The sequence below is a fragment of the Canis lupus genome, chromosome 11 (assembly GCF_048164855.1).
Source record: "Canis lupus baileyi chromosome 11, mCanLup2.hap1, whole genome shotgun sequence".
In the NCBI taxonomy this organism is placed as follows: domain Eukaryota; kingdom Metazoa; phylum Chordata; class Mammalia; order Carnivora; family Canidae; genus Canis; species Canis lupus.
Window position 1 is genome coordinate 40097443 of NC_132848.1, and position 24614 is coordinate 40122056.

At 47.5% G+C, this 24614-nt stretch overlaps 1 protein-coding gene across 4 annotated transcripts in view; it reads left to right on the forward strand.

Annotated features, from left to right (window-relative positions):
• Positions 1-23980, forward strand: part of UXS1 (UDP-glucuronate decarboxylase 1) — a 94407-nt gene extending 70427 nt beyond the window's left edge. For all 4 annotated transcript variants that reach the window (XM_072844365.1, XM_072844366.1, XM_072844368.1 and 1 more), the window contains 6 exons: positions 5889-6008; positions 12607-12650; positions 16285-16345; positions 18894-18951; positions 20907-21010; positions 23131-23980. In XM_072844365.1, the coding sequence (XP_072700466.1) occupies positions 5889-6008; positions 12607-12650; positions 16285-16345; positions 18894-18951; positions 20907-21010; positions 23131-23262 (519 nt within the window). In that variant the 3' untranslated portion in view covers positions 23263-23980. The remainder of the gene's footprint in view (positions 1-5888; positions 6009-12606; positions 12651-16284; positions 16346-18893; positions 18952-20906; positions 21011-23130) is intronic.
• The last annotated feature ends 634 nt before the right edge of the window (positions 23981-24614 follow it).

The following is a 24614-nucleotide window of genomic DNA, read 5'->3' on the forward strand; positions in this document are numbered from 1 at the left end:
TTCCCAGAAAAATCTGTCCCACATTCACATTTCAAAACACGTCCTTCGGGGAAAGAGAAGATGCAAGTCCTGTGAGTCTCCTTCCAGGAGGTGGAATGAGATGGAACCCAAAGAGGATTTTGACCTTTACAAAAACATGGGAAAAATGAAAATAGTGTTCAAAGTTTGTTTTGCATCCCAGAGGTGGTACTCACCCTGAGCCCCTTCCCCAGGAGCCCCACTCAGCATCACACTGGATGCCTGGGCTCTGACCTGTGTGGGAGCGTGTGAGCTTACTCTTGATTTATTCTGTTCATGTTAGCAAGGTGTGTCCTTGGGTATCAGAAGAGCCTAAGAGAAGTTATTTTGGGGGGTCTGAGAAAGCTAAAAGATTCATGGTAATTGCTTCTTTGTTTTACGTCATCCTGGCTTCTGTAGGGTTTCATAGGAATGCTCAAATACTGGGAGAAACCTGTCCTTTGAACTTGTCAGAGACGAATTAAAGTGTATTTTCTTTGTGCACTTGGATGCAATGCTTTTGTAAATGTGGGGACTTTAAATGTGGGGACTTGTCTGCATGCTGTGGTTGGTGCTTGGTGTGCATTGTAGCTCACGGCCCTGCACAGGTACGACTCTCTGGAGTCCGTGGCCCACCAGCTGGGGCTGGGTCTGCAAAACAAGCCACCATTTGTAAATCTGTAGATTGGCAGAGCAGAAAGGCAGCTCAGAAATCATCCAGTGGCCAAGTCCACTAGCCTTGAGGGTTTTATTCTCTGGCATCAGAAACTTTTAAGAAATTAGAGGGTTCAGATGTATATTTTAGTTTAAAAAAAAATTGAGGGCAGCCCAGGTGGCTCAGCGGTTTAACGCCGCCATCGGCCCAGGGTGTGATCCTCGAGACCCAGGATCGAGTCCCACACCAGGTTCCCTGCATGGAGCCTGCTTCTCCCTCTGCCTGTGTCTCTGCCTCTCTCTCTCTCTCTCTCCTGTCTGTGTTTCTCAGGAATAAATAAATAAAATATTTTTAAAAATAAGTAATAATAATAAATTGATACTCGGGGCACCAGGGTGGCTCAGTGGGTGAGCATCTGCCTTTGGCTCAGGTTATGATTCCGGGGTCCTGAGATTGAGTTCCACATCAGGCTCCCTGCAGGGAGCCTGCTTCTCCAACTCTGCCTGTGGCTCTGCCTCTCTCTCTGTGTCTCTCATGATAAATAAAGAAAATATTTTTAAAAATAGATATTCAACAAGCAGCTAACAAATCAGATGTTTGAAGGTAGTGTTCACCCTTCGGTGTGAAGACCTGGGGCCTGGACTTGCCCACCATAACCTTGGCTCCTGGCTCTGCCGCTTGCTCACCAAGCCCTTCCCACATCTAGAAACAGAGTAGTATTTGCCCCCTCCTGGCCTCACTGTGAGCATTGGCCTAACCTGCTGCACAGAGAACACTCTGGACTGATAGTTAAGGCCAAAGCAGGGCTATTGAGGGAGATTGGCAGGCAGACACATCACTGCTATCCCCTGACCTTGTATGGCCTTGTCCCTTTGCCACCATCAACAGTGAATTGCAGCTTCTTAGCACCTGGGAGAGTCATGCTCAGCAGGATTGCTCTGTGTTCTGTAATGGCCTCCATCCTCTCGCCAGGTAGGGGCAGACCCCATTAGGATGCATTTAGGAGAGGCCACAGGGGAATTACAGGGTTCACTGTTTAGCATCTCATGACCCTGTTGCTTTTGTGATGTGCAAGCACTTCTCCCAGAAGCATGGGAAACATCATGGAGGCTTCATAGAGTCAGGCCCGTGGTACCAGGAAGCACTTTGCTATTTCTCCCATCCTTGCCCTAGGTCCCCCTTCAGGGCAGGCTGCCTGTAGCATGGAGAGGGTGGCAGAGGGAAAGCTCTTGGTCAGCAGCTGCTCCTCCCTACGCAGGGCTTCTGTGTTCCATCCTCTGGCGCCTGCCATCAGTGAAGACGGTGACTGTGATCCTGTGTTCAGTGGCTTGAGATAGTACTCACCAAGGAATGAGTGCATTTAAAAAAAAGAGCTTTTGGGGGAGAGCCCATTTAATCCTGGCAACCTTTCTGTCCTCTGGAGATATTTGAGGAGGGAAGAGTGGTTTGTTCCTTCACTCTGTCTCTGGGGTTACTGCTGGTTGATCAGACAGGCCTGCCTACCAAGCCACTCACCCCTCCCGGGCAGTAGAGGTAGGGAAGGAGACATTCTGATGGCAGCTCACCCATGTTTATTGTAGCCTGGCCACTATTTGCAAAGCCCAGTTATCAGAGCAAGCCACGTGCTCTTTCCCTGCTTATGTTTATATATGCTCACTTGCGTGGTGCCCTGAGCATTGCCTTCTCTAAAGTTTCTACTGGTTTTATATTGTTATAACTCAAACTTGGAGGAGTCGTCCTGATGTTTGATAAGAACTTCCTGACAGTTGGAATTATAATTGAATGACTCTTGGTCCCCACCTGGGACAAAACTATGGGCACTATGAAACCAGCCATTCTTTTTTTGTTTTGTTTTTTAAGATTTTATTTATTTATTCGTGAAAGACACAGAGAGAGGGGGCGCAGAGACAGAGACACAGACACAGGCAGAGGGAGAAGCAGGCTCATGCAGGGAGCCCGACATGGGACTCAGTCCCGGGTCTCCAGGATCACGCCCTGGGCCGAAGGCGGCGCTAAACTGCTGAGCCACCTGGGCTGTCTGAAACCAGCCATTCTTAGTGACTGGGCAGTTCCTTGCCTGAATCACTGTTGTGTGTGTGCATGCACGCATGTGCAGAGACCCTGCCTTGTGCCATGGTGGAAGCTCAGGTGCACCAGTAGTCGGCAGGACCCTGTCCCTGGCAGGTGGAACGTTGAATGTGAGTTAAGAGTTTGTGCATGTGTTTGCTCATTGGTCCTTCAGAGCAGAGTCTTCCTGAAGAGGCATCATGGCCTGGTGGGCACCTTCTGGGTTTGCATTCAGGGAAGTAGGCTGTGGATCAGACACAGGCCTGAGATGGAGAGTAATTATACTTTCCTCCAGCATGTGTGTGTGAACACTCAACTGGACTGGCACCATAAACAGCTGTGTCCGTATCTGCTGAGGTCCGCCCTCCCACTTGGGGTCTTGGCAGGATCCCAGGGGATGAGGGCTGATGGACTGAGTTGGAGGTGGTCATTGTGTCGTGATGAAGCAGAACACAAACTCCAGAAGATGCCAGCATGTGAGAGGAGAGCAGGTCTTAAGTTGAATGAGCCCTTGGGTTTATGTTTCTTTCATTTGAGTTTGAGACCTGGAGTTTCCAGAAAAGCATGGTGGCTATCCCAGCAAGTTTACCTGGTCAGAGGTATTATCCTGTAGCACCAAAGGTTACAGTTGAAATGGAAAATCAAAACAAACAGACCTGTGTAGGTGCTGGCCAGTTCCTGTCTGCAGAACACAGCTTCTATTAGGCTGTGTTCTGGAAGGTTATTCTCAAGGACAGAGAAGTCCAGAGGATGAAAGCATTTGATTTGTTGCAACCTTGCATAGCCCAGTGAGCTTCCCCCTGCTGGGTGTGTGGGTTTGACTTTTGTAAATTTGATGAGGTTTTTCCAGCCTTTTTCTAGAATAACTCCACATTCATTCACTTCTGATTCTTTCTTCATCTTACTAATTAAATGCAAATTGATACTTTTTGAGTTCTTTTCTATTGAGATCAACATCTCTGCTGCTTTCTTCTCTACTCCCCATTTTGGAAATAGTCTCTGGTTAGTTCAGTGGAGAAAAGAGTTGATTTATTTCTGGACCTAGGATTATAGCTCGTACCTTAATCCTAAAACTCTGAGTAGCTGGTGTGGGCACTATAATGCATTGCTGGGAGGAACTAGCAAAAATATAGCCCTCTGGTTTCTAGAAGTGAGCTGTGTGCTGAATGGATCCATGCTTCTCATGTGCTTCAAATCTCGGTGCACATAAAAACTGCTCGTGTTTGTCTAGTAACTGGTCCAGAGACATGGGCAGAGATGGCCAGCCCGGGGAGCTCTGGCACAGAGAGGCCACATGAGCCCCTGGGACACTGTACCTCCTTACCTCCCACTCATCACACTGCTGGAGAAATCGGTGCTAAATCAGCCCCGTTAGTTGAGGGTCCTTTGGATCCCAACCTGTGCCAGACCTAAGGTGGTAGAATTAGAAAACCTTCTGGACAAGTAGAGACAACAGTAGCAACCCGTGCTTTTTGCTCCCAGGCCCGTGCCAAGGGTTGTGTGGGGATTGGCTTCCCTTAGTGCGCCCCTGTAAGGTGAGCACTGCCCCCTCCGGGTATAGTATGGCTGAGCGAGGTTAAGTGGAGGTGGACGGCACACAACTGCCCGCAGATGGTCTGAAGTCTAATGGGCAAAACAGGTGAGGGATACAGACGCTGTGAAAGTCCGCTAATTCAGGGTGTGATAAAAACATTTAACTTTTTTAAAAAAGATTTTATTTATTTATTCATGAGAGACACAGAGAGAGAGGCAGAGACACAGGCAGAGGGAGAAGCAGGCTCCATGCAGGGAGCCCAATGTGGGACTCAGTTCAGTCCCGGGACTCTGGGATCACACCCTGGGCTGAAGGCAGACGCTCAACCGCTGAGCCACCCAGGTGCCCCCAAAACTTTTAACTTTTGATTCATGAAGAAGCAGCCTGTGAAATTAATAGTTGCATGAGATAGATTTGAGAAGGCTCTTGGGGTTTAAAAATCACACGTGGTGGGCAGCCCGGGTGGCTCAGCGGTTTAGCACCACCTTCAGCCTAGGGTCTGATGCTGGAGACCCGGGATCGAGTCCCACGTCGGGCTCCCTGCATGGAGCCTGCTTCTCCCTCTGCCTGTGTCTCTGCCTCCCTCTCTCTCTCCCTCTCCCTCCCTCTCTTTCTCTCTCTCTCTTTCTCTGTGTCTCTCATGATAAATAATCTTTTTTTTTTAAAGATTTTATTTATTCATGATAAACACACACACAGAGAGGGGGGGGGGGCAGCGACACAGGCAGAGGGAGAAGCAGGCTCCATGCAGGGAGCCCGACGTGGGATTCGATCCCGGGTCTCCAGGATCGCGCCCTGGGCCAAAGGCAGGCGCCAAACCGCTGCGCCACCCAGGGATCCCGATAAATAAAAAATCTAAAAAATAAATAAAAGTAGTAAGCACACTTTCCTAATTAAGTATTTGAAAATATACCTTTCCCGGTTACAAAAGTAATGCACACTTATTGTAACAAACAGAAAGATTTAAAAAACAAGAAAATGAACACCTGTAAACCCACCATGTAGGGATAGCTGTTCTCAATAATGTTGGTACTAGTCTGTCCAGGCCTTGTAGCTAATAGTCTCTAGGGGGCGCTGCGCTGTCTTTGGTTTTTCACTAGAACAAGTCTGTTTGCTTCCAGAACAGACTGGGGGTGTAGGGCAGTGTGCCTGTTTACGGATGCGTGTGTGTCCCGCCTTTTCCAGGATAAAGCACTTGCTTGTTTTCCTTCATATCATTCATTGTCATTCATTGACGTTTAAATCACTATTGAGCGATAAACTTGTGTGAAATACTATGTGAAGAAGATTATAAAAGAGTAGGCATAGCATGGCTCTATTTGGGAAATATACTTACTTACTGGGGAAGAAAGTATTCTGTAAATATTTTTACCCCTTGTACTATTTGCTACCTCAGAGGTTCTCTGCCAGAAGGTCAATTCCAGTGGCCTGATGGCAGTGGAACTGGGGACACATTGGAGTTTGTTATAACTCTGTGCAGTCTTCAGACTTGTTAGTCAATGTATTATAGAGACACAACCAGAAAGCCACTTTCACACAGGAGCGAAAAGCTGGGATGTTTTCAGACTTGCTTTATAAGCCAGACACTGGAAACACAAAGCGAAATGCATCCCACATCCTCTTCTCCTGTTCTAGGAAGGCGTTGAAGTGCGGGTGGCCAGGATCTTCAACACCTTTGGGCCACGCATGCACATGAATGACGGCCGGGTGGTCAGCAACTTCATCCTGCAGGCGCTGCAGGGCGAGCCACTCACGGTAGGTGCGGGCCTTGGGGTGGGGTGTCGCGGGTGAGGGTGTGGCAGAAGGAGCTGGCAATCTGCAGGCAAGCAACCAAGGAGCCGTGCCTCGGGGGATTACTTTCCCAAGGTTGCCCCTTTGCCTTGGGGACCCCCTGCCGCTCTTAGTAAGGAGGAGGGAAGTGTGGGGGCTCGAATCCAGAAGCATGAAGGAGCCCTGGTGTTGTTACCTCCAGGCACACAGATAGCCTAGTGCGTGGGCTGCAGCCTGGTCCACACTGCGCAGTCTCAGAGTGTGTCTGCCTGCATGGCCTGTCTGCAAAGATCTCTCCAGATGTTGTCCCGGCCCACAGGCTATAACCAGGGCCATGTGTATTCTCGATGCCCCGCAGGGTTGCTGAGAAATGTGGTCTTAGTGGTTTCCTTAGTGATGTCCAGAAGCATGCCCTCTGCTGATCACACCCAACCTGGGAGGCTTCTGGAGCTCAATGGTCTAGGGTCAGTGGTTCAAGGGTGCAGTACCAGTGCCTGGGGCGTTAGGGTAGGCAGCTCATTCCACATGTGTCCCCACTGCCCCCTGTCACCTCCTCGAGGAAGAGTGGCCCTCAATTGCTCTAGAGGGGTTTGCTGAATTAGTTCAGTTGGTTTTCTCTTTGGTTTTGCTGAATCCTTAGTGCTCTCTCTCTCTCCTCTGTCCTGCTCTTCTCATTCCTCCTCCTCCTGGCTGCCGCACGTCTCTGCTCTTCTAGCCCTGTCGACACATAGTGCTCTGCTGCTACAGCCTGGTGGTCTTGCCCTAAGAAGATCCAGAATCGGGCCCCATCCACCTCTCCTCCCATTGTTCCTGGTCCTCACTGCCCTGCACTCCCTGTTTATTGCCCTGGCCTCCTAGCGCTCATTCTCCCTGTCGGGAGAGCCTTTCAAGAAAAGTAGCAGCTCAGGGGCTTTCATCTGAGAGTGTGATGCACAGGCCTCGCCGTGTACCCCAGCTTTGCCCCTGCTGTTCTGCAAGCTCAGTCCCTTGCTCCCACCTGTCCCAGGAGCACATTCCTTCCGGGCATCTTCTTTTTCAGCCATCCTCTCACTGGGGGAGCGCTGGACCATTTTACGTGAGATGACACCCAGCCACCCCTCTACCTGTCCGTACCTGTTGTTTTCACTGAACAGACTGAAGTATTATTTTTCCAGGCCCCAATTCCACCTCGAGTGTAAGCTCTTTGAAATCAGGAGCCGGTTCCATTCATGGCTGTGTCCCCAGCTGCCAGAAGGATGCCCGGTGCCTAGGCAGCCCATGATAAATGCTGGTCAAGCTAAGGATTGGGGTTACAGAGGCTGTTTGCTTTTGGGCTGAGCTCAAGTGCCCTGTACCTTGTTCTGGAAGTAGTGATCGTAGTGTTACTGCCAGGCAAAACTGCCTCACATCCGCGCTCCCTTTCTGCCTGCTGTTTGCATTCCAAGAGCACCTGCATGGGGACCCCTTAGTCCAGCTGCCCTCAGGGACACTCCTGGAGCTTTTTTAGCCCCTGCCCTAACTCTCCTCACCCCTGAGATGCTGCTTTGTTTGCAGAGCAAACTGGTAAAAGCCTTCTGAGAAACAGTTTGAACGATTGCCTCCCAGGCAGCGGCTCTGGCCCAAGTGTCAGGTGGGACAGAAGTCCCTGGCCCTCCCGAGGAAGCACCTGTTGTGGGCAGAGGTGATAACTCACGTGCTGTTGCTTGGCCGCCAGGACTCTGGGGCCGGGGAGCAGGGTGGCTGGTGCCATGCCCGACGGCAGTGAGTCCAGCATGCAGCAGTTTGTCATTTCTAGGCACTTCCAGTGGCAGGAGTCTTCAGGGAGGCCTTTCAGAAGTGTGTGGTCCCCTCATCCTGCAGGATTCTGTTTCCCTTCATCCTTTGCTGTCCATTGAGACGACATCTCTTGTGTTTGTCAGAGGGCTCTGTGGAGAGGTTCTGGAGGGGTTCATGGCTCTCCTTCCATCCCATCTTCGAGAACATTTTATTTATCAAGCGAGCAGAGTAAGGAGGCCCATCCATCCTTTCCTTTCCTACTCCATTTCCAACAAGTTCTTTCCAATACTGAGGACCTCTTTTTGTGACCGCTCGGTGTCTGGCCTTCCCTTTTCTGAGCTGCCTTACCACTTGCCTTCCAGCTGCTTTCACCCCACAGCCCTTTGTTATCTCACCTTGGGGCAAATTTCCTTCTTTGGGCCTGTCCCATATCTGGAGTCAGAGGTCTGTCAGGGTAACTGGGGGAGGACTTCGCTGAGTTTTACAAGTCACGCAGAAGCTGTTTCTAATTCTAGCGTCTGCATATGGAAGCTCAGAAGATACTGTGTTTCAATTTAGAAAGTTTAGAAAATAGATGGTAAGGTTCAGGTAGAGTAAGCATATTGTCTGCTCTGAAGGTCAGTCAAAGCCCTCGCACATCTGCACTTGTGAGCATGTGCATATTCGTATTAGGGTTTGATTCTGTTTTGTCCCCTTACTGTGATTGATTCCAGTTTGCAGATGATGGGGAACAGCTTGATTGAGATGAATTTTTCCAGATGTGGCAAAATTAGGGTTTGGGCCCCGGTATGTATCTTTTTAAAAAGCCATGCTGTTTTTTTCTAAGGGGAAATTTTGGAGAAACCATGCTTCTAAGACCAAAGTCTGCATTTTATTTATCCTTTGTATCTACAGTGTGATATTGGGAAGTGAGGTTTTAACTTTGGACCTTTGTTCATGGAGGCACATGAGACACAGCAGTGGATTGGAAATGGGGAGTGCTCCCCATGCAGCCCCACAGTGCTCCTCATGCCCTCTATGTTCTTTGTGCTCCCCTGCAGGGCTCCCTGTGCTGTCCCTCGTACCCCACTGTGGTGCTCCCCTTGCCCCCCCCTTTGTTGTTCTCCCCTGCAGGGCTCCCCTGTGGTGGTCTATGTGCTCCCCCCCGCCTCCCCTGCAGGGCTTCCCTGTGGTGGGCTGTGTGCCCCCCGCTGTAGTGCTTCCTGATAGTACTCCTTGTGCTCTTGGCTGCCTGTCTGTCTGCACACCCATTTGCCTCTCCCTGTTGGTGATTGCTGAATCACTGTGCTGCTTTGACCTGCACACAGCCCTGGTCCCCCAGACCTGAGTGTCCTCGCACCTCTCTCATTCTGGGAAATGCCACCAGAGCTGCTACAAACCTGGCTGTCTTCTCTTAGAGGAAAACAAGGCAGCCATGGGAGCCTTGCAGGGTGTTCACCATCAGCACCAGGCCCTGTGTTAATCATGTTTTGGCATTTGTTGCTTATCTACTTTTGGCCAGGCCTGTAAGTGAGATACAGTCTCTGACCTGGTGTGCCTTATCATCTGGCAGGGAGTGGGGGTGTGGGGGTTGCAGGTGCTCCTGAGGCCAGGGTGGGCATATTTGCAGGGGGAGGTGGAATTGCATCTTCTCTCTCACACATAGTGTTTTTTACTTTACTTATTCATCGTTGCACATGCGTAGAATGAATAGTACACACAGGAGTTAACAATTATGGTAAAGACTGAAGATGTATGTAGTATATATAGGGAGGCTGATTTAAACCAGAATAGAAATGAACAGTAGGACACACTACAGAAACTCAAACCCAACAGGACTTTACCAGGATACCAGGGAGAAGGGTCCAGGGGCACTGCTTATGTTGCATTTTAACTGTGTGCACGCACTGGAGCACATCTCCTCTCTATCATCGACAGGACCCAGGACAGTCGTGCATGGGGTTCCCCGAGAACCACATGTTCCTGCCACAGCCTGGTGCAGCCCTCCCCCCCCACCCCCGCCCTGTGAGGAGGACTTTTCCTCAGAGGCCCAGGTGCCACCCACATGGGCACCAGGTGGGACTGCCGTGGGGGTGGTGCCGAGCAGGCTTTAGTCACTGAACCTTTCAGGGAGCAAGCTGAATGCCCTTTGACTGGTGCCTGCAGCTCAGCTCTAGGCCCCTCCAGCCTTATGGGGATGAGTCAGGTAGCAGGGGTGCCTAAAGATAACCTGGCATTCTGGGCAACAGCACCCCCTCCAGGAGGGCACTCTGATTGAGGCGGCAGTGAAACACTTCAGCAGATGCCATTTATTTCAACCTTCAGGAGCTTTTATGGACTTCGCAGTGCAAGGCTCTAAACCTTTGGGTTAAGTCGTTTTGTGACTTTCAAACCACAGAACATTGCCATCATGATTCTCTTGTTCCTTTTGTTGAGAAGGTGTTTGGTGTGATTCTCCAGAACCCTGGAGGCCCATCTCACCAACCCCTGGCTGTGACTCAGCCAGCCAGCAGTGCTGAGTCACATCGGGTAGGACAAAAGACTGCCCCTGCATGTTTTTCTGTGGGGTCGGCTCTGGTACGTCACAGCTTGGAGGGCTGATGGGAGTGAAGACCAGGCCTTGAGCCAGACTTGGTGAAGGCCCTTGCTGCTCTGCACATGCTGTGGGCTTCCTGTGAATGTTGCCAGCACACGGCAGACAGCAGACCGGCTGACCCACTGTTGCAGTGACCTGACCGGGGTGGGTAGGAGGGTGCAAAGAACGTAGGCAGTGGTGTCTGGACCATCAGCATTGACTAGGCCAACCCAGGAACGGTAGGTACATGCAGGCAACTGAAACAAACAAACAAACTGTACATACAGCTCAACACACAAACCTCTGTGTTCTGGGTGCTGTGACTCTGATTGATGGGTGTTGCCCCACTCTCATACTCACTTTATAATGTGGGAGAATGGTTCAGTGCCAGCTTACTGTGGCCCATAGTTGACAGCTGGAGTTACAGGCAATTCTGAACTTATTGATGCACTGGGGTAAAACAAAGACTTCTAGAGTCAGGGTAGATTTTCCTGTCCTGGATCCCCGTTGCTGCAGTGCTCAGGGCTTCCACGACCTCATCTGTAATGAGGTTGCATAAAAAATAATGCAGATGTGTCCCACCTGTGGGACTCCTCAGGTGCAGGTGGATTTCCAGGATGACAGGCCGGCGATGCAGTCGTAGATGGACTTTGCCATCCTACTTCCTATTTACTGGGCCCATGGCTTCCTTTCTGATTGCCCAAATGTACCAGATGGGTCCGCAAGACCAGGGAATTGGGTTCAGGCAGAGATGCCAAGATGCCTGCTTCTAAGAGGCCCATTCATCTTTCTTCAACGTTCCTTTACTGAGTTTGGCTGTTGTACTTGTGTCCTTTGGACAGAAACCTCTGTAAATCGGTTCTCTAACCTTTCCTCACTGGAAGGGCTTCTGCCTAAGTAGGTAAATCTGGTGCCCTTTTGATATTGGTATATGCAAATACTTATTAAGATAACGAAAGCAGCCTTCTAAACCTGCTTTTCAAAAAAGGAAAAGGCACTGGGTGCCTGTGAGGCTTGCTTTTCTTCCCTTCCATTGTCCTCCCCATCTGCTTCTCAGATCTGGTGGCCTGAGCCCAGGGAAGCCCTCTGGGAAAAAAGCATAGGCCAATGAGGCTGGTGTGGAGCTAGTGTGGGCTGTTGGCTGTTGGCCTCCGCTCCTTTTTGGCATCAGGGCAGGAGACACCAGTGTGATTCCCTTTAGGTGCGGAGATCAGGCTTTTCTAGGAGTCAGTCCCTCCTCCTAGCTACCCTCTTTCTTTCCCCACCAGCAAGCAGACAGAAGCCCGTGGTTCCTTCTCTGTGACTGTAGGGTAAGGGACTGCCTCAAAGAGCCTGCGTCTCTCCATTCTCACTAAGTGTCTAAACTGCAGGACCTACGAGGTTATTGTTCGTACATGTTTGTGGAGCCCTGGTGGCCTGCAGCTGAGGTGGGGCGCAGGGGAGCTGGTGCCGTGCCGTGCCGTGTCTGGGGAGTTCATAGCTTGGGAAAGTGGGCTGAGTGGCAGAGGTTAGAGGGATAGGAGAGGAAGGCTGAGCGTGAAGGGCAGAGCTGTTCATTGTGGCTGGAGGAACGAGCCAGAGAAGTATCAAAAGGAGAGGGAGCATTTGGACAAGAGGGTCTGTAGCTGGTGGAGGGGAGGAACTGAGTGGGGGCCTGGCGACGCGGCAACATATGGGGAGCACAGAAGAGTGCGAGGGCCTCCCCCTTCCTCCCTTCCTCTGCCTCTGTCTCCTATCTGGAGTTTCCTGGTTTGTTCCCAAACTTGGCTGCATGTTAGTATCACCCGGGGAGCTGGCTGTAAAAGTATCAGGAGGCTCACCTCCTCCTTCCCAGAGATTCTGGGACTAGTCTGACTGAACGCCCAGCTGTTCCAATGTGCGGCCCCCAGGCACTACCTACCGCTCTTGCCTGTGCATGTGCACAATGTTCCAGGGTGCAGGCCCCAGGCACTACCTACCTCTCCTGCCTGTGCATGTGTCCATCAATCACCCTGCTGGACTCAGAGACCTGGGAGCCTCACATAATCCCTGACTCGTCACAAGACAGTAATAGCTGACTCCTCCCACTACTGACTTTAGAGGACAGACTTGATACATGCATGCATGCACTTTCTCACCGTTGGGACATAACTTGAAGTACAGAGTGAGTTGTGGTCTCACTGCCTCTTCCGTGCTAGATCTAGGGTCAGACTGTGCCGCTGGAGGCTTAAGGAACCCTGTTTTCCCATGATAGTGTGGTTTTCTCAGGAGGCCTAACTGTTGCTTTCCTCCTAGGTGTATGGGTCCGGGTCGCAGACAAGGGCATTCCAGTATGTCAGGTAAGGCAGCTGGGCCTGCTGCCCACAATGCAGCCTTAGTGCTGCTTCCAGCAGAAGTGGTGCAGACTAAACAGCCTGTGTCTGTTTTGTATGTTCATTATTTTCACATCTCTAACATGGCTTGGATAAAAGGATTTTAATTTTCAGATGGGAAAGCCCTTGAGCTTCTCCATTTAAAAGGTAAAATTTTACAGGTGCCTGCCTGGCCCAATACGTGGAGCATGCAACTCTTGATCTCAGGGTTGTGAGTTTGAGCCCCATGTTGGGTGTAGGCATTACTTAAAGAATCTTTAAAAAAAAAGTTAAAATTTTACATATAAGGCTGATATTTATGACTCATGTGCTAATCTTTTACTGCCACCTAGTGTTTCATAAGGAAACTCACCCAGTTCCTGAGGGCAACTTGATTTCAGATCATACCAATTGGAGAGCTGGCCTTAATCATCCAGCAAACCCTACAGATGCTGAAATCAGACCCATTTTAATCGTGGCTTTCTGGGGAGGTTGAAATTGTCCTCATTAAGGGAAAGAGAAGATAGTCTGTTCTCATGTTGTCAAATTTTATATTGGAACTGAATGCGGATGAAAATATATTCGAGAACCTTGTCAAGTAGTCGCACGTGGTAATTATTACCATTTTCTTGTTAATTCGTGTAAGGCTGGTATTCTCATTGGTCAGTTTGGGTGGTGACATTTTAAAATGCAGTTTGGGTTCTGAGAGAAGAGTTACCCTATAAACATTTGCATAGACCAAAATATTTCTACACATGACACATTTATTATAAATTCTGTTTAAGTTTCTGATATCCTGAATCATCGTAAAATCCAGTTCTATATTTTGGTACCATATATTTTCACTTTGCGATGCAAATACCCTGGAATGCCTATCAGCTGGAAAATGCTGTTCCTGTTGTGTCCTGAGGCCATCTGGGGGTGCTCTAAGCAGTGAAGTGGTGGCAGGGTGGCAGTGAGGGTACAGGTCTGGGCCACCTCACCGAGAGCAGCCACATAGACTTTTGTGTGATTATTTGAGAATCCTGAGTAGAAGTCTCTTTGGGAAATAGAACTGCTCATTAAAAAAGTAATAATAAAAATTAATAAAAATTAAAAACCATTGTAGATGTTTTTTTTTTCCCCAGAAACTATCAGTCAGTTTTCACATTTAGTCTAAAAGAAAGCTACAAATAAATACACATCACAGTCCATGCTTTTTCGCCCCAGCCATGAGTGTCTTGCCAAGCAGGGCACAAAAACCTTAGGAGTAAAATATAACTGGCACACTTTCGCCCAAATAACCTGAGATGAGATTTAACCAGGAAATAGCAAGATGCCTACAGGACTGTTTTCATTTCAAAACACTTATCCCAGGAGCCATGTGAGAAAATGCATGCAGAGAAAATGCATCATGCCACTTTTCTATATCTGGACCATCTTAATTGGACCTTTGTGTATTGAGCAGTGTCTTTTCATAATAACTGACCTTCCATCCCACTCGCCTCCACCCACTTCCCAGTTGTGCACATCAGGAGAGAGTCGTATGTCATCAGTTATGTGGCATGACCTGGAACCCCTCGCCACTGGCCGCCAAACTTCTCCAGCTGAGAGAGCATGAACTGTCAGGGAGACAGCAGTAAAGGGCAAAGCAGTCAGAGCTCATTCTTCTTAACTGCTCATTACTTCAAAGGCAACACATACAAATTCACTTAAAAGAGTCTCAGACTTTTTCTGCTGGTAATTAAAATATGTTAAGAATTCAGCAATGCACATGCCACATACCATCCCAGCTCAGGAGTGTACATGCCCACAGTGTGTGGCCTGCCCTGATGCACTTCCACGACTGAACCAAAGTAGGGCAAACAACTGTCCCGATTTCCCGTTTTTGGCATTCAAGACTCAGCTGAGATAGAAGAGTTACAGTTTTGCTAGTTCTGATAAGCTATTTTTGAGAAATAATTTTTTGTAGTTAAAAATGCTCCATGTCTGAATCTATAGTTACTGTACTAAATTAACTGTTTCCAAAATCCACAATTGCCTTGAAGTAGCATTTCATGGTTTCTGAGGTCCAGATGATCATACCATACACATTCACACCTTGGCATGACTGATGTTTTCCTGGTCCGGTTACAGCCTCATCCACATAACAAAGGCGTGCTGTCTTTAAAAAAAAAAAAAAAAAAAAAAAAAGTCACTTTGTCAAAATGACACTTTTAAAGAGTTTCAGGATAAATAGGTGTGATCTATGCAATTTTGACCTTAAAAGTTGCCAGATTATTATACAAAAGATGCACCCCTCCGCACCATGAGGATGATTGCATGAGTCCGTTGTCTTCCGGCTTAACGTGGACCTCCACCCCGTTTCAGTATTAAAATTGATTGTGGATGCTCGTGAATGGCAGCTTTTAACGTCTTCTTATGAATATGCAGAGACCTATGCCATGAGAGATGTGTTATGATGTAATATAATAATAATTACTGCCATCGTGATGAAGTGACTTTTTGCCAGTTTCTAGAAAGTCATCCAAAGTCAGCAGTTATTTGCATTTATGCTTGACCTATGAGAATGGAACGGACTTAGGCATGTTCACATAAGATACCTAATCATTGAAAACAAAAATTCAGAAAATACTTAGCTAAATACCTGCCCCCCGCCATTTTTTTTTTTTCTGATGAAAAAGAAAGCAAAAACAGGTTTTGTTTTGAAGTTAACCATAGCAACCTGTTCCTTGCTGGTAATGATGGAGGAGGAGGAAGCGGAGGGGAAGGTTTCACCACAGACTGCATTTGGATCACCACAACAGCTTTAACAGTCTTCTGAGAAGTATACCTGATGAACGTAGACATAGGAAAGTGCTCGTGTGCAGCAGTGAGGTGTCATTTTTACGAAGTAACTTTTTTTTAACAGAGCCACACTTTAAAGCCTCTGAAAATAAGAACCAAACCTTGGTAAGCTAAAGTTTGCTTACTTCTCTTCACCTTCATGGCCCAGTCGGTTACGATCCATCTGAAACATCCAGATCGTCCTGACCGTTCATGCGAAGAGTCTTGGGCGGGGGGGGGGACCATGGATGGGGAGGGGATTGAAATCTGAGGGGGTAGGGAGCAGTGGTCCGGTCTATTTCAATGCTGTGTCGTTTGGCTTTATCTGTGATTTGCCAGTATGAGAGTGACATACTGGAGAGCTTTCATTTCAGTGGGTCTTAGTGTTTTTTTTAATCATTGCTTTTTCATATGAACCAGCTATGTGGGCTCACATTTAAACATGGACACTTTCCATCAGAAACTGTAATAACACCATCTTTTGGGGGCGTTTGTCTATTTTTGATTTTTCAGTCATTAAAGGGTTTCAGAAATAGACAATAGTAGAGCACTTAATTAAGCCCATCGATCGCTTCCATTCCTGTTTAGCCATCCTATACCCCATGCGCTGAAAACGAATCCCAGACATCATATCATTATCCACAAGTACTTTAGCATTCTCAACACTGCTTTTTTGCAGGATTTTTTTTTTTTTTTTTTTTTGTCATTAGTTTTCCATTTGGATTTTGGTTTTCTTTCGGGAGGTGACATGGGTCTGCTCTGCTCGGCATCGCCCTACAGCAGACAGCGCCTGACCTGGCTTTCCTTTCTGTTCCAGTGACCTGGTGAATGGTCTCGTGGCTCTCATGAACAGCAACGTGAGCAGCCCAGTCAACCTGGTGAGTGTGTCCACTTCCTCCACGCCCCCTAGAACAGGTTCCATGCTTTTAGGAAATCATGAAGAGCAGCAGCCATGGCTTTATTTGCCAAGAGCACGCATAGGGCATGCATGTGTTTGCTTATTGCACATTAGTGGGAGGAAAAACACAAAATAAGAATATGCAAAGGAGTAAAATGTCTGCAAGGCATGTATGAGTGGTATGATAAGCACTCACCTACCTCTGTCATCCGGAAGGGCCTAGGACTAAAAGGTTGTGAAAGGCTGTGGTGGCAGTAGATGGACAGTTTTCTGTGTGCATTTCTTTCTCTATTATTTGACATTATGTACTCCCTGTAAGACTTGATTAAGTGAGCTTTATAGATTATGGAAGTTAAGGGAGTTTCCCAGTTTCTGATCATGTCTGTAGGTCACCTGGCTATACTGAGCACCTTTGTTGCTTCTTCCTTCATTCCTTCCTATGGCCCCAGAGTCTCCTTGTTGGAGGGATCCTAAGGTTCTCTCACTCCGTGTAATAATTTTTTTTTAAAGATTTTATTTATTTACTCATGAGAAAGAGAGAGAGGCAGAGACACAGGCAGAGGGGGAAACAGGCTTCATGCAGGGAGCCTGATGTGGGACTCGATCCTGGGTCTCCAGGCGGCATTAAACCGCTGAGCCACCCGGGGTGCCCTTGCTCCATGTTTTTAAGCAGTTTTACTACTGGGTGAACATGCTTCTCTTCAAAGCACTTCATTCTGTCTCTGGCCAGTTCTTACTGGCAGGAAGTATTTCCTTCTATTAAGAACTAGAATCTCATTCTCTGTGAGTAAGGCCCACTAGCCTTACTTCTCAGTGTGGGGCCCATTAAGGCTAGCTAATGCCTCCCTCCACAGCATGGTGACTCTCCAAGGATTTGGGGGGCAGGGTCACACTGAGTCTCCTCCCCAGCTCTCAGCCAGAGTTCACATTCAGGTCCTGAGTCCTCCTACCCTCTCACCTGCTGTCCCCCTGGATAACTCCATCTCATTCTGTTTAAAATATGAAGTGTTCAGTATAGACTGTCCGTCATTCAGGATGTTCTGCTGATGCCAATGACTGCTGACATTAGTTTATGGGGAGTCGTGGCCTTACCTTGACAGGCCTTGGAGTCTGCTTCAGGTGCTTCCCCCAGACTACCTCTCCTGCTTCCTCCAAGGTTTTAAGGCTCAAAGGGGTACCCATGCCTGCTTATTCCTCAAAACTGCTTCATTCAGAAACATTTCTTTTTGCTTGTCTTTGTAACCAGCATATCCTGTCTTCATTTTTCACTGAGTTGGGAGGGAGTTTTCACCACATAGGAAGAGGTGGAGACATCACTCCCTTGTCTGGGTGTAGACCGATTCATGGGTGCCAGTGGCTGCCAGCACCCAGCTAGGGCTGCTTTTGTGCACTTTTAAAGAAAAATGATGAAATTAAGAATAGATTGAGACGAGTCTTGTGAGCCTCAGTTTCTTTCAAGCATTTGCCTACCTAATAACTTCAAAGGCCACGCCACCTTCATCCTGGGTTTTGCTCCAGGCACTTTAAAATGTGCGTGATGTTGGTGATGCCCCCCATTTTCCACATAAGCACAGTCTTTAGATACTAGGTTCCTTCTTTTCTTTCTGAGGGGGCCTTTACACAGGCTGTTTGAGAACTCCCATCCCCTGTAGAAACCTGCCTTCCCTGAAGTCTGAAGACTGTCTGCCAGTAGCCCTGACAAAGATGGGCCCTCTCCTTCCCAAGTTCCCATCACTCCACTTTGCTAGTCAGTCCTTTCTTTGTGCTTAGATGTGGGACTAGGGTCCTTTCCTGCTCTCTTTCCTTCCAGCTCCAGGCCAGACCAGGAAGTTGGGAGTGCAGGGTATTTCGGACACCTAATGGTCAGACTTGGTGGTGGTCTCTTACAATGGAGAGGGGGTGGCAAATAAGAGTAGCAGGATTGAGAAGGGAATCCTGCAGTCTTGTGTGATGGAAGAAAAGGAGGAAATGATTTTCCTTGACAGTCCCTAAAGGCAAGCTCACTTTTTTTAAAGGCTTTTCCTCTGGCTACCCAGAGCCCTCATCTGTGAGTGCATTTTGGTTCCATTGCAGTTCCATGTACAAGTTCGCAAGTCCATTATTGCTTACGCTGTTATCACCATGCACTTAGAGGGAAATGTCTTATCTTATGAGAGCTCATTTTATAGAACCAAACTTGTATGCACAGTGACCATGCAGTTACAGTAACTTTATATAAGGAAATTGTCCTGGTTGGCTAGGTAATGTATGTCTGTATTAGATGCTCTTGACCTAGCTGAGGGGCGTTCTTGTCAACAGTCAGTCTAGCAGACAAAAGCAGCGCCAGATACAGTTTAGCACTTTGCTAGGTGGACTAGTCATCATCCTGATCAGGGAAGCACCCAAGGAAACATGAAGAGGCAGGAGCCTCATGACTTCCCAAGAAGCCAGTTAGCCCGTGAATACTTTGAAGACATGTATATGATTTGGGTGGAAGTGGTCTCTGCTGTTGTAATTACACTTATAACTAGCAACCGTTTCTTCCCTAGGGGAACCCGGAAGAACACACAATCCTAGAGTTTGCTCAGTTAATTAAAAACCTTGTTGGTAAGTAAGACAAACACGTTGCTGAGTGAAATTGGCTGCACTTACCCTATCAGTTAATAACATTCGGACTAGAAAATGTGTAATTAATACAAGCTAATTGAATTGGATAAAAAGCAGAACTTTATCAGAAACACTTAATTGTCTTCTGATTCTTTAATTAAGTAATAGAAAGATACAGATGAAGGTGGGAAGGGGGGTTGGTCCTGTTCACAGGTCTGTCAGCAGGTTGGGGTGGAGTGGGAGGAGGAGATATGTTCCCAGTGCTTGAGATGTGATTCTGGTAGATCACTCCACACAGGTAACAAATGTTTGATTTCCAAACATGGACAGTGATGTGAATGGGATTTTGAAGAGCCGAGAAGGAATAACACCAGCTTGTGTGTTTCTGATGGAATCTGTTGACGATTTTCGAGTTCTTGGCAGTTCTGGCCAACCTGGCCATGACATGTTGGAGGCAGTGTAGACACTGGAAGTAAACCCAATCAGGGGCGTGCTCTGAAAGTTATTAGAAGTTTCTGTATTTTCAGCCAGCCCTTGTGTTGCAGATGTATACTGGGTGAGCCATTTGTCACATCAGCAGGCTTCCTAGAGCTCTGGGAAGTCTGGCTCTCTGGGTGGGGGTGGGGTTGGAGGGTTGGTCTGTTTTCCATGGTTGATGAAGAAATTTGAGTCAGGACATAACTAGAATGGAGTGTGGCTGGCTAGACTGGGGTGAACATGATGTAGGATATTCTGAAGTGCCTGTCCAGGCCCCATACTTAGCTGGGTTGTCTTCAGGGCTGTCCTTTCTGACTTGGAGCTATCATCTACCAGCATGTTCTTATCAGCTCTGGATACTTGGACAGAGGGGGCTGGCCTTCCTCAGTCATAAATTGCAGGATTTCATGGCCCCAGCAGCTTCCCCAAGATCTGCTTTCCGACTCTAGGTCTGCCTGTCTCTACCCAGATAAGGAAGGGATGTGCTCAGGTAACAGGTTGTCTGGGATCTGGGCCATCCAGAACCTCTACCTAAGTGGGGCCCATGATCCAGCATCTTCAGTGTCACCCAGATGCTTGTTAGAAATGCAGAATCACACACCCCACTCATATCTTCTGGATCAGAATCTGCATTTTGACAATATCCTCAGGCATTATAATCAGTATGGTTCTGTGAAGGGCTGAATAGCACACTGCCCCAAACTGCGGAAGCTCACAACAGCAACTGTTGTATTTGTTTATGATTCTTTGGAACTGGCTTCCACTGGGGGGGCATGATTCTTCTGCAAGTCTTGCCGATGGCCCCTCATGTGACTTCATTCTGTTGATCCCCTGTGTCTGGGCCCTGCTAGGGTGCTGGACAAGCCAGGCTCTTTGTCCTTCTGCATGTGGTCTCTGTAGCAGGGTAGCTGGACATCTGTGTTGGCGCAGGGCTCACACCTGTAGGTGCATAAATGGTTAGGTCTTTCTAAGGCATCAGCTCAGAACTAGCCCACAGTCATTCCTCCTGCACTCTACTTGGTTAAACAAGTTGAAAGCCAGCCTGTTTCTAGGCCGGAGTCTCCTATAGTGTGTGAATGCCTCAGGAGGGCTCACTGGGGCCATTGGCATCACAGATGGACACACACATTTGCCACTTTTATTTACTTTGGAGTCTGGTTCTGTGGACATCCATGCTGCATTAGCTGATGGTAGGTGGTCCACCTTGGAGCCAGCAGCTAGGGTAGGCCCTGTCCTTTCCCTCAGGGGTGGCCCAGGCCTGTAGAGACAGAGTAACTGCTTCTCACGCAGTTCTCATGGGGCCAGAGGTACGGTCCCCCATGTGGCTCAGTGACTCTGTGAGAAATGTGTTCTGTCATGCACATGTTATGCACCCTTATTCACTATGCAGAGGGGATTTCACTTTGAGGAGTATAGTAAAAGTCCCACCTGGACTGGTTTGTGATTCTTTTACCTTCTTTTTTTCTTAATCAATTCAGGTAGTGGAAGTGAGATTCAGTTTCTCTCCGAAGCCCAGGATGACCCACAGAAAAGAAAACCAGATATCAGAAAAGCGAAGATGATGCTGGCATGGGAGCCTGTGGTGAGTGTGTGGCTCTATGCTGACCCGTCAATAGAGGTCCACAGCGGGTCCTTGTAGGCACTGGCAAGCTTGGGCGGATAAGACATAGGGTTCCGAGCTGTTACATGGCTTCTCCTTTCATGTGTCTCAGTCTGTGAAAGGAGCATCCAGGGCAGTGGCCACGTGCACTCTGGGCCTAGGAGGCCTGGCTGACCTGTCTGTCTCCACTCAGCTCAGGATGTCCTTGGATGCGCCGGGTTGGGCAAGGTTGCTACATGAATCAGGGCGAGCAGAGCCACTCGGTTCCCAGGAAGGCGGAACCCCAGATTGGAAGCATGAGAAACCAAAGGCCAGGGAGAGGTGACCCTCCATGCCTTTCTGTTGTTCCTAGATTAGATGAGACTCCTTGTGGCCTGCGGGACTATACAAGTGTGTTAGCATCTATCCCACAGGTGTATGTGGGAGATACCCGGGGAGAAATAAGGACTCAGGAGGCGGCCATAGAATTCAGGCTTAAATACCATCTTCATAGGGAAAGAAGAGGGGCACATAGGCCTCTTAGAGGACAGTAAGTGATTTTTAAGAAAGGTGAATGGGCCCTTAGAAGAACTCCTGGGAGATAACGATAGCTTATGACAATTTATGTGGTATCAATGTCTAGTCCTCTCTCCTGTGGTGAGAGTCAGTCTTCCCTGGTTGATGACACTTTGGGGAGGGGACTTGGGACAGCTGAATTTCTGTTGGAGGGGCTGTCTTTGGGCTGCTGGGAGGAGTTCAGAGAAAGCCTCGCTCTCTACTTGCTCAGGTGCCTGCAACTCAGCATGGTCAGCGTATCAAAGTAGTGGATTTGGGGCTGATGTCACCCTGAGCTCCCACAGTCCTGTTATGGGGTGGCCTTTTCTGCTGCCCTCCAGAGAGCTAAGTGAGAAGAATCCTCCAGTGTTGGGCCTTAAAGGGACCTGAGAGTTCCAGTCTGATCTTATTTTATCCCAGGGTCTACAAGTCTGAGTGATCTGAAGGTCACAGGGATTTGTTGAGTGCACTAAAAATATGGTCATGCCCAGACAAAATTTAATACATAAGAGTTCCTGCTGCACAAAGCAGCAAGTGTAGATCTCTGTTTTTAGAAGGCATTTGCCATTGGTCTTTTGTAAGTAGAACCTATGTCTTAAAATATTTTTTAAAAAGCTAAATGCACATTCGCTACATAGTAACTTTTGCTTTTATAGTAGGTAAGGTATGTAGGTATTTTTATTTTTCTGGAGTTTAAATGGATAATATTCTAACACATTTAGATGAGGTACCTACCACTAGTTTCTCTTCATACTAGTTTCATCTCATTAATAATTTTTGAGGGATCTTGTCCAAAGAAGCATTTAGTCATATACCCATCTTAATTTCTCCATGTGTGTCTTTTTTGACAGTGCTATTGAGGTACAATTGGCAGACAGCAAACTGCCTGTATTTAAAAAGTACAACTTAATAAGTTTTGGTGTATTTTTATGCCCCTGAAACCATCACCGCTGTCAAGGTAATAGGCGCATAGTCTTCTCCCCTAGTGGTCTGATGCCCCTTGGCCGTGCTTCCTTTCCAACTTCTGCCCTTTTTTACTCCTAGGCAGCTGGTTAGATTTCTGTTTTCTGTTTGCTGCAGGAGGGAGGCTCTAAATTAAAATTGCTTCCATGGTGTTGTCATGAATTCTCCTCAGACTCAGCCTCTTAGGTCACTGGGAGTGAGTGTCCCGTGGGAGAATGAGTGTGTGGCTCACACCCAGGTGCTTCCCAAGGCACCCTCCCTCCATCACACACTTCCAAAAGAAAAGCACACAGACGCACACGTGCGTCGTTTTCAGGTGTTTTGTGGTTGATTCAAGCAGGGTGGACCCCAGACCAGCAAGAGTCTAGGGTCTTTGGGGGATCAGAGCTCATTCTCTGTCAGTCTGGGGTGTAATTTGTCAAATTGCACAGTGCGCTCTGAAAGCGGCTTTGGCTGCTCTTCCTGGTCAGCCCTGGTGCCCTGTGACACACCCCCATGGAACAGGCCACCCATCATCAGCATTTCCTTCCTGCAGAGCCCTAGGAGTGTCTGCTGTTGCTCTCAACACTGACCTGGTCTCCTATTCTTACCTTCTCTTTCAACAGGTCCCACTAGAAGAAGGTTTAAACAAAGCAATCCACTACTTCCGTAAAGAACTCGAGTACCAGGCAAATAATCAGTACATCCCCAAACCAAAGCCCGCAAGGATAAAAAAAGGACGGACACGCCATAACTGAAAACCTCACTTCTCACGACGGGAGACTCCCTGTGTCACACTTGATGGGATGTATTTTTTTTTTCTTTTTTTTAAGAAAGACTTAAAACAGGTGTCATGAAGAACAAACTGGAATTTCATTCTGAAGCTTGCTTTAAAGAAATGGATGTGCCTAAAAACTCCCCTCAGAAAACTGCAAATTTTGCCTTGCACTTTTTAAAATCTTGTCTTTTTATGTAAAATAGCGTAGATGCATCTTTGCATATTTTCACGTTTTTTATCTTGCTATGAGAGCATATGTCGTGACTGTCGTTGACAGTTTTATTTACTGGTTTCTTTGTGAAGCTGAAAAGGAACATTGAATGGGGTGAAATATGCCAATTTTATTTATAAAAGTGGGTACTTATAAATGAGACCTTATACTATGCATAAAGGACAAAAAAAAAAAAGTGAACTTAGCAGTATTGTCAGGTGGGTGACACACCGACATCTATTCTTCAGGCGGATAAAAGAATTCTGTTTGAGAGCTTTATGTTTCTTTTAATTCAGAATTTTTCCAAGGTCTAGTTTTTAGTTGCAAACTTGACTTTGAAATACTTCTGTTGGTTATCACGATCAAGGATATTTGAAATCACTACTGTGTTGTGCTGCGTATTTGGGGTGGGGGCGGGGGGACAAAGTTAACGTATTCTTGGTTAACAGTGGTTAAATATGCTATTTTAATAAAATATTGAAACATATTTGCAGTTTTAAGGATTGGCTGACTTTCTGCTTTGCGTGGTACGTTGTTGGATTGCTAAGAAAAGCACTGTAGAATTTTAAAGGAAAAATCCAAAAGCTTCCAGGTTGGTGGATGTAACTTGAGGAGTAGATATTAAACACATTGCTACTGGGGCTGAATCTACATGCGATATTAACTGCTGCGTGGAGAGATTTTTCAGATCTCACCCAGGGTTTGAATCAGTGTGTGTCCTCCTCTGGCAGCACAGACCAGATGGAGAAAAAGAAGTGCCATTTTTTTGTAAAATCTATAAACTAGGCTCATTGAGTGAAAACTTTGAGAGCCTTGGCTTTCATTAAGAATTCTTTCAAGCTCTAATGTTAGTATTTTTCATTCCTTTTATAATAAATGGGAGAGCAATGCAGTGAGTTAAAGCAGCTACATTTTCCATTTTCCATTTTGTTGCATAATAACAACAAAAAGCTGACCTGCCACCATGAGAGCTCAGTGGTTGGGCCGAATGCTTGTTTCCATAGCCAACCAGGGGAAGCCAGACTTGCCTGCCTTTCAGAATCACTTGGGGATTTTCTTTTTTTTAATTGGACATGTTTTTCCTATTAGAATCTCTGAGGCCAGGCCAAGGAAGCTGTGGT